Source organism: Vidua macroura, chromosome 3 (genome assembly GCF_024509145.1).
Source record: "Vidua macroura isolate BioBank_ID:100142 chromosome 3, ASM2450914v1, whole genome shotgun sequence".
Classification (NCBI taxonomy): Eukaryota; Metazoa; Chordata; class Aves; order Passeriformes; family Viduidae; genus Vidua; species Vidua macroura.
The window spans coordinates 13737825-13753033 of NC_071573.1; the positions used below are offsets into that span (position 1 = coordinate 13737825).

The 15209-nt window shown below is 36.6% G+C and overlaps 1 protein-coding gene across 3 annotated transcripts in view; it reads left to right on the forward strand.

Annotated features, from left to right (window-relative positions):
* STRN (striatin) overlaps positions 1–15209 on the forward strand; it is a 68487-nt gene that overhangs the window by 40359 nt on the left and 12919 nt on the right. For 2 of the 3 annotated variants that reach the window (XM_053972972.1, XM_053972973.1), the window contains 7 exons: positions 1708–1818; positions 4755–4898; positions 7042–7178; positions 11593–11768; positions 12725–12772; positions 13450–13571; positions 14428–14595. In XM_053972972.1, coding sequence (XP_053828947.1) covers positions 1708–1818; positions 4755–4898; positions 7042–7178; positions 11593–11768; positions 12725–12772; positions 13450–13571; positions 14428–14595 — 906 coding nt within the window. Of the gene's footprint in view, positions 1–1707; positions 1819–4114; positions 4202–4754; positions 4899–7041; positions 7179–11592; positions 11769–12724; positions 12773–13449; positions 13572–14427; positions 14596–15209 lie in introns of all 3 variants that reach the window. The other variant, XM_053972974.1, reaches the window with a different exon arrangement.

Sequence of the window (15209 nt, forward strand, 5' to 3'; positions counted from 1 at the left end):
TTGTCTTAAGTTTATCTGACACTCCATGAGTATAGGATCATGACTGAAAGGTTCAAAGGAGTGAGAGAACACCTTAAAAAGTATCTTCTCCCTCTGTGATGCAAGTCTGAGCAGAGTCAGGCTCTGTTTTCTCAACATCTGTACATCAGGTAGTTAGAAGCCACACTAAGATGCCTAAGATGCCTTTTTTTGGCGTCACTGAACTCTCACAGTAGTCTCAGCCCCTCCTTGAAGCTCATCTGCTCCAGCTGCCTGAACAGTCTTAGTGGCTCCCTTAGACTTGCTTCACTACGCCAATAATAGGTACTTAGGACTCTACCTAAAAGGTTTCTCAGCATTAAAAATATTGTATTGGATACAGTACTCAAAATTGTGGTCTCACAAGTGCCCAACACAGGGGGACAATCACTTCCCTCACCCTCTTGGTTACATTCTTGTTAATACAGCCCAGGATATTGTTGGTTGCTTTTGCTGCAATAATATGTTGCTGAATCTTGTTGAATTTGATGTTGATAGAGGATCCCTAGGTCTTCTTCAGCATTATTCATTTTTGACTGATCAGTCACATTAATAACCCATTTGTGGTTTTTATCTTCTGTCCAGTCATAGTGACTCCTTCAGACTGTGTTTAATAATGTTGTGATTCCTCTACAGACATTTAAGTTCTGCAGCTTAGTCCAAGGATAAGTTTATTATTGCTGTTTGTATTTTGAAAGATCTAGAATAGCTTATCAATGTAGAAAGCAGACTTGGTCTGAAAGGATTTAATCTTTAAATAATATAGTTAAGATTTTAATGAGAAAAACAAAGCAGAAAGATAATGCATTTCAAAGATTTTGGAGCTGTAGTGGTCATGGAAATACATGTGAGGAAGAGCTGTATACCTCCCCTCCTCTCGTGAATTAATTTTCTAAGCTGCCTCAGGACAGCCTCCATATATGGAAAAATTGCTTGGGGGATTTGAACTCATATAACATTTTTTGTTCAAAATCTCCAAATACTGTAGAACTGGAAGGATACTTCTATTCTGTATCATGTCACAGAGGAAGCAATTTGAGGGAGATGTTTAGGAAAAAAAACCAAATCCAAACCAAAATGTGGGGATCTTTTTTCATTAGGTATGCTGAAATGTTTTGGACTTTTTTTCCAAAGATTACTACCTCAGGCCTTCATCTTTTTGTGAAGTTTCATGGCTTTAATGCTCTAGGGGTTTATTTAAACCATGATGACATGAATATTGTGTTGCAAAATTATTTAAACGTGCTACTGCTTTGTGTAAATGACAACATAGCACAAAGACAATAAAAAGAGAATTTGAAATGCAGTAACACAGCATCTGAGTTGTAAAATTATGTTGACGAGTAACATAGCTGTTTCTTCTAGATATAAGAATTCTTCCCCTGGAGGAAAGAAAAAGCTGAAAAATGTGTCCTGATTTATTGTAAAGTAAATGTTGCTTACATTTATGTACAGCTATGAGCTTAGTTATGGGAATTAAACATGTGAAATTTCATCTCAATTTTTTAATAAGAACATTCTGAGCAAAGTGGAATGTGAGTAGCAGTTTTACAGCTTTCACAAGCTTGGTGCTATTTCTGTCTGTTTAAAATAAAAGACAAACGTTGACAGCAGCTGTTGCCTCCTTCAGTGGAGATCACTTGGTGACATTATTGAAAAAGGATGTTTCATTTGTTTCACTTTGTTTAGAAAAGGAAGACCAGTGTCTCATGCCTGAAGCCTGGAATGTCGACCAGGGAGTTATAACCAAACTCAAGGAACAATACAAAAAGGAGCGCAAGGGGAAAAAGGGGGTGAAGAGTAAGTGGAAAACATTGCACCTTAAAATCATAAATCTCACATCTTTCACACCCTTAATTCTATCTCTCTTTCAATGTTTTCCTAAAATTACTTACTCTTTTACTTTGCTGCTCCTGACTGCTTTCCTGTTCACCAGTTCTCAGGGGTTGAAATTAATGACAGATGATCAATTTACCCGATAAATAGTTGGATTAGATATAACTTCTTCCAACCAAGTGTTGGGTTAGTTAAAAATTCTTGCTTTGAGCATGTTTTATACTTTCGTTGTTCAGATATTTAAATTGTAAAAGACATTGTTTTAATACTTCACACTTTAATACAGAAGACTTCAGAATCCTTTCTTAGCTGGAAACATGCCAGTTTCACAGGAAGAGTTAAAGTCTGGTATATAAATAAACAAAGAAAGAAACCAAACGGGTAACTCTCTTGAGTACCTATTAGATAACAGTGGGAGAAAACAGGTTAATTTCTACCCCTGTTTATATTTGACATTCACAACATGAAAGTCATGCTGTCATCATAATTTGTTATGCAGGGCTCGAAATAGGAAGCAACTATGACCATCAGTTTATTTGTAAATCACAGGATTTATTTATTGACTTTCATACCTCTGGGACTAGCCTTCAAAAAAGTTGGGTTTTGTTATTGAAAAAAAACCCCAAAACTGAACAGTATCTGAAATGCAGTTTCTAGCCCTGTATTTTTTTTTTGTTACATTTCTTGAAATACAGATATGTTTTGTAAAATCAATGGGTTTTGATAGGTAAGCCATAAAATTTTTTAAACTCAGATGGAGTGTTTAAAATGAAACACTGTATCCATGGCTGTGTTTCAAATACCTAGCCATATTGAGAATTCATGTGTGAAAGATGTATATTAATAATATTGCATGTAGCCTGGTCAGAAATTTCAGGGATGTTTCTCCCTTTGTGGTAAGATGCTTATGAATACCAAGGAAATTCTCACTTCCAAAGAGATATGCATAATGATGTAAATATGTCAGACCCTCTCATTGAGGCTGTCTTGTTTTATTACTTTTTGTACTGATATTCTCATTGGCTGCTGCTCAGCAGTTGGTTATGTGGCTGAAATTATGATGAAATACAGAAACTAAATATCTCTTTTTTTCCAAATTAAAAACAAACAAAAAAAGGACAAATCATTACCATTATTTAAATTTTTCAAGTGATATTTTGTCATCTTTGGAATCATTTAATTTACTGCAAGTTAATTGCAAGTCTGACAATAAGCTGAGCTGGCTAACTAAAATGTTCATGTTTAACAAAATTGATTCTAAATTTCTTTATGGTTAAGATAGGCAGGGCATGCCAATATATGATTACAGTGAAAGTGGTTTTTGTAATTTGTCTGTTATTTTTAAAATATACAGACACGTTATGTAGTTCAGGGTAAATAGCTGTGAGGTTAGTTTAGCAGAAATTATTTAATCCAAGTGTTGAAATTCTGTTCTTGAACAGTTGTTGTCTTTTTATTTTTGATTATAAAACTTAATTGTTAATATAGGTTTAGACATTACTGGAATATGTTTTATATCATTATGATAAAAAATCACAATGTAAAGGCAGCACTCGGACATCCAGTGCTCCTTCATGAAGATAACTGCTGCTCAGTACCTTTTGGATTGATTTTATTGGTTTGATCTTGGGAGACAAAGTGGTTTACTGTAGCAGTGAAATTAAGCATCTTTCCATGGACAAACCATCATTGGAGGGGCATCAATGCAGAAAAATCAGGAAGAATCAGAGCCTGTTTTCAGTTATTCATAATATTGCACATAGTGAAGAAGAATGTGAGGGAGGCTGTCTGGAGAAAAAAGAAGGGACTAAATGACATTAAATTTTATAAAGTTTGTTTCTATGACTTTAATTTCATCATATATGGGGCTTAGCCACTGAACTGCTACTAAGTAAAATACTGTTTTTATAGTAAAACAATCTTGCAAAATCCTTCTTAGTGTTTTTCTGGATTGAGTAATATTTTGGTGACAGACAAGTTAAATACAATTTAGTTTATTATCAGTCATTATGGTTAGGGTGGACAAAGTAGTGTTTGCAACTGCATTAGTAAACTCATGATTTTGCAAGGCTGTAGTAAACATTCCTGTGAAGTAATAAGAGAATAGAATCATAGAATGGTTTTATGAGAGAATACATATATTAGAGTACACTACTGTGTTAAAGCTGCTTAAAAATAGCTGTATTATTTACTGGTCTAGGAAAAAACATAATGGACTATGGGTAAGACATTTTCCCATTCTTAATTAAACTTACAACAGGAAAAACTACCGAAGATATGTTTCAGCCTCAATCCTATATAAAACAGTCAAAACAGGGATGTGGGAAAATGATGGAGCAAAGCACAGGTAAGTGTCAAGAAGGGCATGGGTCTTCACCATATGTAGCTTCAGGAAGTAGGCCAGTGAATCCAGTTCCATTTTTATTTTAATATAACTTTTTTGGATTATATAGTTCACGATACTACACTACTGCAAAAATAAATTTAAATTATAATGTTGTCATAAGAATATGCTGCACAAAATACCTGATGCACAAATTCTAAAATATTCATGGATGTCAGCTATTGTTTTAGCAAAGTAAATATTCTAATAATCTGAAGTGTGACTCAGTTGGCGGCATTCTTCAGTATCCCGTACAAGTAGCACTATGAGTCCATACATATGGGGAAAAAATTGTGCGTTCACAATTCTCAGCTGCTTCTATCACTTTCTTCTCGAAATTCATTTCATGCTGGATGATTAGTTACTGCTGAAATAAGTGCTCATTAGTTTTTCTGTGGTAATGTCATAATGCAAGGTAGGATCCATTGTTGCATGTGCTGCTGTAGCATATCTGATATAAGGAGTGTCATCGTGAACTATGCCTAAACCCTTTAATTTTTTGTTTTTTTCTGGTTAGGGCCCAACAGGTCAAAGCTGCAAGATATGCTTGCAAACTTGAGAGATGTTGATGATCTCCCTTCATTACAGCCATCTGTTGCACCTTCTTCTAGGCCCAGTAGTTCAAGGCTTATTGAACATGAGATAAACAGGACGGATGAAGGTAAATATTAAAAAAGTGAATACCCCTTTGTAGAGAGTGGATGTTTATAGTAACTTCTTAAGGATTATCCTCTCTGACTTTCCAAGCACTTTACAGATTTCTGATTCAGTATTGCAAGTTCCAGGTGTGATAAATGACATTCCCATTCCTCCATTATGGTCACTATTAGTAAGGTCAAGACACCTACCTAAGTTCACGTCTTGGCTGAATACCTTTCAGCATGATGGAAAAAAATAATTTGGTACTTAGTGGCTTTGTAATATGACCATCCTAAATCACTTGCTTTTGTGCTCAAGCTTGGCAGACAAGTCTGGACCATAAACTCTGAGGACATAAGAGCATAATTTTTTTTCCCATTGACGTGATTTTAAATGTTTCTATGTATATATGTACACACACAAGCATGTCCTTTTTTACCAAGTGCAGAGAGAGAGGCTCTGCAGGTAAACAGAGATGCCTTACTGTAGCTTTCAAAAATATGTGTAGTGAAGCATGATTGTGTAGTGAATCATACAGAAGAACTTGCAGCTTGCCAGGGTATTAATTTCCATATTGTGTTCCAAAAATTAGGAAAAATTCTCATAGGGGCTAGTCGAAGTACGGAGAGCCAGGCATGCATCTTTGTAATGAAGCACTTCTATTATGCCTGAAAAATGCTGAGTCATCTATTTGATTCAGTATGTGAATTGCTATAATATAGAGCATAATAACATATAGTATGTGAAGCTATATTAGTTTGTCAAATATGGCAGCCTTACAGTACCTAAAGGGAGCCTGCAAGAGAGCTGGAGAGGGACTTCTTACATGGTCATGTAGTGACATCACAAGGGAGAATGGTTTCAGACTGAAAAGAGGGCAGGTGTAGATTGGATATTAGGAAGAAATTCTTTACTTGTGAGGGTAGTGAGACACTGAACAAGTTGTCCAGAGAAGCTGTGGATGCTTTGTCCCTGTGTTCAGTAACAAGTTGGATGGTGCTTTGAACAATCCCATTGAGTGGAAGGTGTCCCTGCCCATGGCAGGGGGCTGGAACATGATGATCTGTAAGGTCCTTTCCAACCCAAACCATTCTATGATTCTGTGATATCATGTGCTCTATTAAAATGGTAAATATGTGTTTTGAAAAATGTGCAAAACATGAGTTCCACTTAGCAGTCTTTCAGTGAGAATGAAAAAGTAGGTTGGCCAAGTTATAATTAAGATGTATAAAAAGCCCTGTCGTGCGGAATAGCTACCAAAGATCTCAGTAGTTCTGCTTCCTTCATGCTCAGTGGTTTTCTTCATGAAAGAAGGGAGTAACTTAGCAACGCTTTGTGAAGTGGAAGAATTTTTTGTTGAATGTTCCCTTTCCAGCTTTTCTCACATGTACTGAGAGCTGTATTAGCAGAGCTCTTATTTTCATGTCCTTTCAGTAATGTGTTTTTCAATTCAGAGACTCAAATGGATTCTCACAAAAAAGGACAGCTGATTGTAACCAGTCTGAATTCAGTATTACTATTAGCTGTGTATTTCTTTATAAAGCTGAGACACCATATTTTGGGCACACATTTTTTTATTCTAGTAAGTTCTCAAATTTGATGTCCTGTATGTATTGTGTGTTGAGTGAAATAATTGTACTGTGAGTTCAAAAGACAGGTAAAGAGAACGGTAGTGTAGACTTTGGGGTGGAGAAGGTAAAAGGTGTTTGTAATGAAAAGGTAATAACTAAGAGACCTAATCAAGGAGCAATGCTTCAAGGGCTTTTATTTGGGCTGCTCCCACCAGCTGTTTTTATCTACATTTTTGTTGCTTCTTCAGCATCTATTTGCATATTTTGTAGTTGAGTTGGGGAAGGTGTTTTCTGTGTTACTTGTGCATTATATATGGATGAATGATAGCACATCCTTCCTACCCATGACTGGCTCTGTTTACTGTCTGGAGTCGCACACACCTCAAGTGTAGGTGTGTTCAGAGGGTGCTGTTTATTGGTAAGTACAGTGATTATCTTTAGAATAGCTGTTTTATTTTGCATCTCTGTGGATCTGTTTGCCCTTGGCTACTTGACAGATATGTAGCATTCTGAAAGTGGAAAAGGTGCTTTTATTGTACAGTGTAGTATAAACCTATGTTTCAGGATTTTTTTGTTTGTTTTGTTTTCTTGCAGTGGAAGCTTTAACATTCCCTCCGTCCTCAGGGAAGTCTTTCATTATGGGAACAGATGAAGCCCTTGAAAATGAACTGGGTCTTGGAGAACTGGCAGGCCTTACTGTAGCAAACGAGGCAGATTCGCTGACTTATGATGTAAGTGGTTATTAATGGTAACTCAATGTCCTTCTGTTTTGTTGAAGGCAGGTGCAAGTTACTTGTGTGTAGACCCAGAAAACATTCTCCAGTTAAAATTATGCTGCCAGAGGATGTCACAAATTTTTACTTGGCAAAGCTGTTCTGCCCATACACAGCAGCATTCAAGCTCTCTGCAAGCCTCTCTCTTCTCATTTGCCTGCCATGTCTTGCAAGTAGTTGAAAGTAAATTAGTGATAGTGGTACATCTGGGTACGTGCAACCCCACTGACTGAGCAAAATTAGGAGTGTCATGGCCAGCAGATTGAGAGATGTTTATGACCTCTTACATGGGCTATATGCAGTTTTGGGTCACTCCACTTCAAAAGGAGAGAAACTGAAGAGAGTCCAGTAGCTTCTGGCTGATGAGTAGATGTTAAGAGAGCTAGTCTTGCTCAGCTGTTAGGAGGCTGAGGAGTGCTTGAATAGCAGCCTGCAGGTATTACAAGGGTGCTTGTCAGGATGACAGAGCCAAGCTTCTCCGTAGTGCCAGCTGTTAAAGCAGGAGAAAATAACAGCAAATTACAGCTTGGAAGGTTCAAGTAAGACACTGGGGTATAAAGTTATGTAGTGGGTGATACTGAAACAGCTTGCTCAGAGAAACAGTGGAATCCCTCTCCTGGGATTAATTTAAGACTTAGCTGGGGCAGAGCTGTGGTTTACATTACCTGGTATGGACAATAGCTGCATTTCAAATGGGAAAACAGAACTCTTAGGAGGGTTTTGTGGACAGTACTTCTGTGGCTATGTGTGTAGCCTTATTTTTCTTGCACAGTTTATGAAAAAAATCTTTCTTAAAATTGCATCTTTTCAGTTGTATGCAATTTTTTTCTTTATTTCTGATTACTTGGGAGAAGATACTTCAGGTATTAATTTAATCATCTGCTCTTGTGTGATCTGTCAGCTTCAGATTAATCTTGATATTGCATCCCAGCAGTGTCAAGGTTGAGGGATTTCAGAGATAATTTTTAATTCTCTGTTGGGGAAGAATCCTACCCTTCAGTAAATGTGATTCTTAAATAATCATTATCTGGGATTTTGCCATCACAATTAAGTCAGAGACTTTGGACATAAGATGCAGATCCTTACTTTGAAGTTCTACCCCTGTATGTACTTGTAAAACAATTAATACATAGTTGATAAAAGCTTAGGCACTTTTTGAGAGTGCCTCTGCAGAGATGTTCCCTACCACTATAGTAAGTTTCTGAACGTGTGATATGTTATGAATCATCAATGTTGCAATGAATGCAGAGCAATTCTGCTAAAATTGAGTATCTTAGTATTATCTCTTAATTTGGGCTCAATTCTTAATGTTTTCACTAATTGTCCCTAACTATGTCTTCAGAAACGGGTACGGTAATGTACAAATAAATTTCTGTTACAGGTACTCCTAAAAATCCAACTCTGGATTTTAAATTCAGAGAACATGACAAACCTAACCCATCTGTATAAGATGCTTTCATTGCTTGACTTCATTGTGCAAGTGTCCATACAAATGTTGTGTTTGTTCATGTCTCTGTATCCTGAACTAACAGCCTTCATTTATGGAGTAGCATTCCTTTATCCACTCCAATCCTTTCCTGCATGGTAGAGAATACTAACTTCTATTTGTTCATTTGTCCAATGCCTGTATGAAATCCTGTGATCAGGAATTCATAGTTATGGTTACCTCAACTCTTAGCTTTTTCTAGTGCTGCCAATTAAAAGAAAACATTTACAAAACTATTTGCCCTGGTTACTGTGCACTTTATTGAAGCAAAATGAAAGGCTGGTGTTTCTATTTCAAGTTTCCTTGTAAATTTAGCTTACAGATAATGTCTTTATTTTGGACTGTTTCATACATCTGGCTGCCAAATGTGAATCAGGTATGATTAGTGAAAGTTTAGTATGTTATTTTTTAGTGTCAGTTTTGAATCATATGGAGAATTAAGTTGAAAGATCATGTGAATCAGTTTTTACTTCGCTTTCAAGACTGGCAGACACTTTTCCCATTTTCAGTCCCTTTCATCTCACTGACATTTTTGCTGGATTTTTTTCTTCTAAAAAATGGCAGCATTAAGCTACCTCATTTCATGGTTTCAGTCTATTACATATTGCTTTGATTGTAAATTGAAGAATGGTTTTCACTTGGTAATGAAGATTATTAATTTATTACTTAAAAGACAATTTTTTTCTTTTGCAGATTGGTTTTTAGATTATCTAACAAGATTAAATTTCCCAGATTGCTAGCCAATACACTTAAGTTTGCCTTTTCTTTTTCCTTCCTTTACACATTCTTGACAAATGTTCACTTTGGTTGGCTCTGCTTTTTCCCTTAGTCTTCTGGAAGATGAATCATCTTCATAAAATTATAATAGATTTTAGATAAGAGTAACTGAACTACAAGATCATTGCATTTAATGTTAAGTACTGATTTGGAGGTTTGGACTTTGCAGTAGGCCCTTGTTTGATTTCTTACAGCTTTGAACAAGAGAAGTACCTGTAATTGCATGTCACTGCCGTCTTTAGTTTTCAATTTGTTTTCAATTCATTTTCAATTTTGTATAGGCACAAATATTATTACAAGTGGCAAATCCAGATCAGGTGCTAATTTTGGGGTTGGCATCCCCCCAAACTGCTTTTCAGGCCTCGAGTTACCTCACTGTTGTGCTTTGGTGGGGAGAGACAGAAGGAGGTTGTGTGCTCTGTGAGTAACCAGTCTCAGAGCTTGTGAGACTGGTGGGTAGAGTGATGGGCGGCAGCCAGGTGGGTGATGTGTCAGGGCTAGAATCTGTTTCCACCTCTGCTGCTGGTCTGCTGGCTGGGACTGCCTTCCATCTACTTTCCAGTTTATGACCTGCCCGTCTTGGACTCCTTTTGGAAGGACATTTTTGAATGAAAGGCAAATGGAGAATTTTATCCTGACAGGACAGGAACTCACTGTTAGGCATCTGAGATGTCTTTATGGCTTTTGATGATGTGGCACAGAACCTGTGCTGCTGGTACGGCAGCTGGAAGGCAGGCATGTTCCCTCCATCACCTAATTGGCATTAGGTGCCTATATTGAGGCAACAAAATTCCTCTCCAGATATCTGTACATCTTGTACCTTTTCTGCTGAGACTTTCTTGGCCAGTCCTCAAAAAACCTGCCAGAGCTGCTAACTGTGCAGTCCTGCCCCATCTTTGTACCAGCTCGAGCATTTGTCTGTTCCTTCACAGAGCCAACTTGGCTCAGTAAACTGGCAAAGAAACTGACTTGTCTCCCTGAGCAAGGCAATATGTCATTACTAAGAAATATGATGAGACTAAACCTGCTGTTTCTTGTGACTCCTTTCTCCTTGTTTAAAATCTGTAGAACCTTTTAATTTGTGTATATTTTTATTGTTAAATCCAGATGTAACAAAGCTTAAGAAAAATCACTTCCGTTCTTAAACCTCCTCTTTCGTCCTCAATCCCCAGGATAAAGTGTTTCCTGAAGTGGCTCAAAACAGTTCTCTCATCTTTGCAGTTAAATATACAAATTATTTGGAATCATCTGTAGATTTCAACATGATAAACATTAGTATAATTGTTTGCTTTCTTGGGTTTTTTCCATAACCACCATCAGCAATGTTTATGGAAAGGTAAATTTAACTCATGACACTGTCGACTGACAGTGAAAAAGTCTGTACAGCATTTTGTGTCAATGTTTGTTCAGAGAAGCAATATTGAAATAACTTATTTTATTAAAAGGCTTTCTTTTTTGATGTTCTAAAATGCATTTATTGCCAAATAATTGTGTTTGTATACACGATACCTTATTGCCTGTCAGTTAGATTCTTAGTGTGTAGCTAAGTCCTTTTTGCCTTTTTTTTTTTTTTTTTCCTATTCTGGCAAACTTTACTTGTCATGCATTATTACAGAGCTTGTGTTGCCTTAGCTGGGTAAGTTAGCTTCTGTTCCTTTCTGTGCTTCTAGAGACTTCTCTGTTTCTCTCAGATCTTTGCTTTAGAGGTGCCATGTCAGTAGTACTCTGGATATTCAGGGACTGCACCTTGGTGAGTCAAGCCCAACTTTGTAAGTGAATGAGCCATAGATCAAGTTTTAAATACTTAACTGAGTTCATTGAAGTATCAGTGCTTTTAAAGTGTGTAATTTTACAGGCATGAGAGTATTTCAGATTTGCATAGAATTTATTACTGTGGATGTGACATTACTTGTATAGAATATGTCTACCTTGGTTCTCATTTTGAAGTGTCTGGTTAGTGTTAAGTGGACTATTGTTTGAGAGCAGGTTATTATGAAAAGTGGGTGAGATAATTTGACATCTTCTGAAAATGCCAAACTAAATTTTTGATTTCTTCCTTTTGTTGTGCCTTCCAGCTTAATTAAAAGTTTGGCATTTTTTTTTTATTAGATAGCCAACAATAAGGATGCATTGAGAAAGACTTGGAACCCCAAGTTTACGTTAAGAAGTCACTTTGATGGAATAAGAGGTCTCGCTTTTCATCCAGTTGAACCAGTCTTAATAACAGCTTCAGAGGACCATACATTAAAAATGTGGAATTTACAAAAAACAGCCCCAGCAAAAAAGTAAGATTTTTTCTTTATTTTCTTCAAAAACAATTTTAATTTATGAAGGAACAAAACCACCTAGATACTACTTCACTGAATGGCCCTTGCAGTTAATGGAAAGTGTTCCCTGAATTTAAGAGTAGGAAAACAAGCTCTCAGAGAAGGGTAGAGATGCCTAAAGAATGCCAGAAAAATCTGTGTGTGTTTGTGAATGTGTTTTGTTTGTGAAGATGAAAACCATTCACTTTTTTATATTTTCCTTGTAGATAACATGGCAAATTAATTTACTAGTGAAAATATTTGGATGCGGCCTGTTAGTGTGCTTGCATGTATATATAAATGTATAGGATGCATTTATATATATATGCATATGTATGTATACACATACATGCATTTACATGTGTACAGCTTGAAACTCTGAGGTGTTGCCAGGTTCCTTTGTTAACTGTCTCTTGCAAATTGCTGGGAATTTGCAGAAATCAGAGGAAATTTGTAGTGGGGCTGATGTGGTTAAAGGAGTACGTCACACCTTTGAGGAGAACTGGGCATAACGGAGTCCTCCCTTGGACTGATAAAGTCCAGAGCAGCAAATTTTGAAGCACTTAAATGTTGATAGAAAAATTTGAGTCCAAAACTCCTTTGCTCCAATAGGAACAATTAATGATACATTCCATCTGATGCTGATGTCCCTCCACTCGTTCTGCTCCATTGATGTACCTACCTACTTGTTTGATGGGTCTGTGAACTACCTTGAAGGTCTTCAAACAAAAATCCAAACAACCAATCCTATCATGTTTTGAAGGACTGCAAATAGTTCCTAGACCTGTGAAAAATCATGTTGGGAGAGGAAGTTGTGGGAGAAACATTGCAAAAGATGTAGCAGGGATTTTAAGAATTTAGCGATTCTGGCAAATTTTTGTAAAGCATTGTATAAGATGGTATACGTGTTAATATTTTTTTCATACTTTGTTTAGGAGTGCTTCTCTTGATGTAGAGCCAATATATACCTTCCGAGCACATAAGTAAGTATTTCCTGAGAAATAGTGTCATACTTTGAGAAGGATAAGATTTTTAAACAGAAACAGAATTTTTAAAAGAAGTATTTCCATCTTATCAGCTACCAATATCATGTGATGCTTTTAGTTCCTATATTGTTTAGAATATCTGCATGTGTTCTTCTCTTTTCTGCATAGTTATTTAGGTCTGAAGTCACATACACCACTACTTTAAAATGAAAAACCTTTAAAATGAAAAATGATACAGTTCAAATTTGATTAGGTGTTCTGTTCATCATTGCAGCTTTTGCCTTTTTGCCACATACTTGCATATGTGGAACGAAACTGAAGAAGAATGAATGCAGTAAATTTGAATCTACTGAGATGATTTCATGAAAGAGCCTTAAATCTTTTGAAAAGAGAAAAAAATTATGTGAAATAAAAAATCCTAGCGTTTAAATTGTGATCGTTTTTCACATTTCATGTGCATAATGATTAATTGTCCTGATTGCAGTTGTATTACCAGATATTGTGGAGGGTATTTTTATGGGAAGTCTTGTAGCGTATTATTTCATGATGCAGAATTTTTGTTGCAATCCATGCAGCAAGTGAATTGTATCTAACATGGAAATTCTTAAGATTGACACTGCATTGCATGTAATGAAAATGTTAATAGCCAGTGTTTCTTTGGGGCTTTCTTCCAGTGGACCAGTGCTCTGTGTGGTGATGAGCAGTAATGGTGAACAGTGCTACAGTGGGGGAACAGATGGCCTCATCCATGGCTGGAACACAACCAACCCAAACATTGACCCCTATGACTCTTACGGTATGTTGCTGTCACATGCAGCAGTGAAATGATAAGTTTAATGACAGTAATGTTATGTCACTAAAATAGTATAATTTGTACATAATGCTTCTGTGAAAGTTTAAGAGAGCAAGTTGAATGTTATCTTCAGTTACTTAAAGTAACCTTTTGTTTTAATGCTGATGCTGCTTGATGGCAAGATAAAATGTAATTTTCTTTAAAAAGGCCTTGATCTCATCATAGTTTTTAGAAATAGATAGTCTAAAGTACAGGTTTTAGAAATATAGGCCTAAACCTGATAATTTGGCAAGTACAGGAAATGTGTATTTTAGTGTTCTTTTCTTTGACAAATTTCTGTGGAGTTGAGATAAAAAGGTTTTACAGTCTGAGACCAAAGCTGTTAATGTTGGCTAGAAACAGCTAAAAAGGCCCAGTTAGGTAAAATTTACTAGATCTGAATGGATGCCAGCCTTGTGTCTGGATTTTATGATTTATTTTGCACTTGTGGTAGCTTCAGATGCAGTTGGTCTCAAAGCTAACTTCTGCATAAAAGGGACTACTGTAGCATTAATAGCTGTTTGAAAGTGAATTTTAACAGTGAAGTGTGTTTTGCCAAAGTCAGTACTGTCCCTTCTGCTGAAGCATTGTTTTGTTCTCTTAGTTGTAAACTGAGTAATTGAATGTCACATATGCTGCTGAAATTCAAGCATCTTAATGCCAGAATTATTAAGACTTCTATATTGATATGACGTGATTCATCTTGGGTTTTCTTATCAATTATCTTCCAGAGATTGGTGCCTAAACACAGGCTAAGATACAGCTATTGACTTAATTCAGATTTTGTTTGGAAATGTGTTTTGTTGTGTTTCATTCACAGATCCTTCTGTTCTAAGAGGTGCTTTTGTAGGCCATACTGATGCAGTGTGGGGTCTGGTTTACAGTGGAGCTCACCAGCGTTTGCTGTCCTGTTCAGCAGACGGCACTATACGTTTGTGGAAAGCTACAGAAATTGCTCCAGCTCTGAATATATTTAATGATAATCAAGGTACAGAAAATCGCCCTACCTTGAATTTCATGAGCCTCACTGCTCAGACTGACATAATTTTGGCTACTGAATAGACATGCTTCTTGTGCTTCTTTCTGAGTTTCGTATCTTTATGAATGTTTTTGGGAAGAGTAAATTTTGTGACCCTTCTTTGACATTACCTGCATATATGCCTACATTCAGGGGGACAGTTAGATACATCTAAAAGCCAACTGCTGCAGGTGATCTGCTGATGTTACCAGCACCATGGAGGATAGTGTATTAACTCTGTAATTCAGATTCAAACTTGAGTTTCCACCAGGCCCTTGTTTTTGGTTTATCCAGAATATAAAGCCCTTTCTTCCCCTAGTGAAAGTTTGGAGTAACCATTGTTTCATCTCAGGCCAGTGTCATTGTACTTTCCAGATTTGTTCCTTGTGCCTCTAACACAGAGATTCCAATTGAATTTCTGAGTTTGCAGATAAACTAAGTAACAATAACCTAGTGATTCTAAACACTGCTAGTTGAAAAAAAATACTCCTTTGGAGTTGGTTACTGAAATGTCATGCACAAGTGAAAATCCCACTGGTTAGAATCTAATTTCTGGAAGTTGCTGTCTGTCTGAGTCAGAGTGC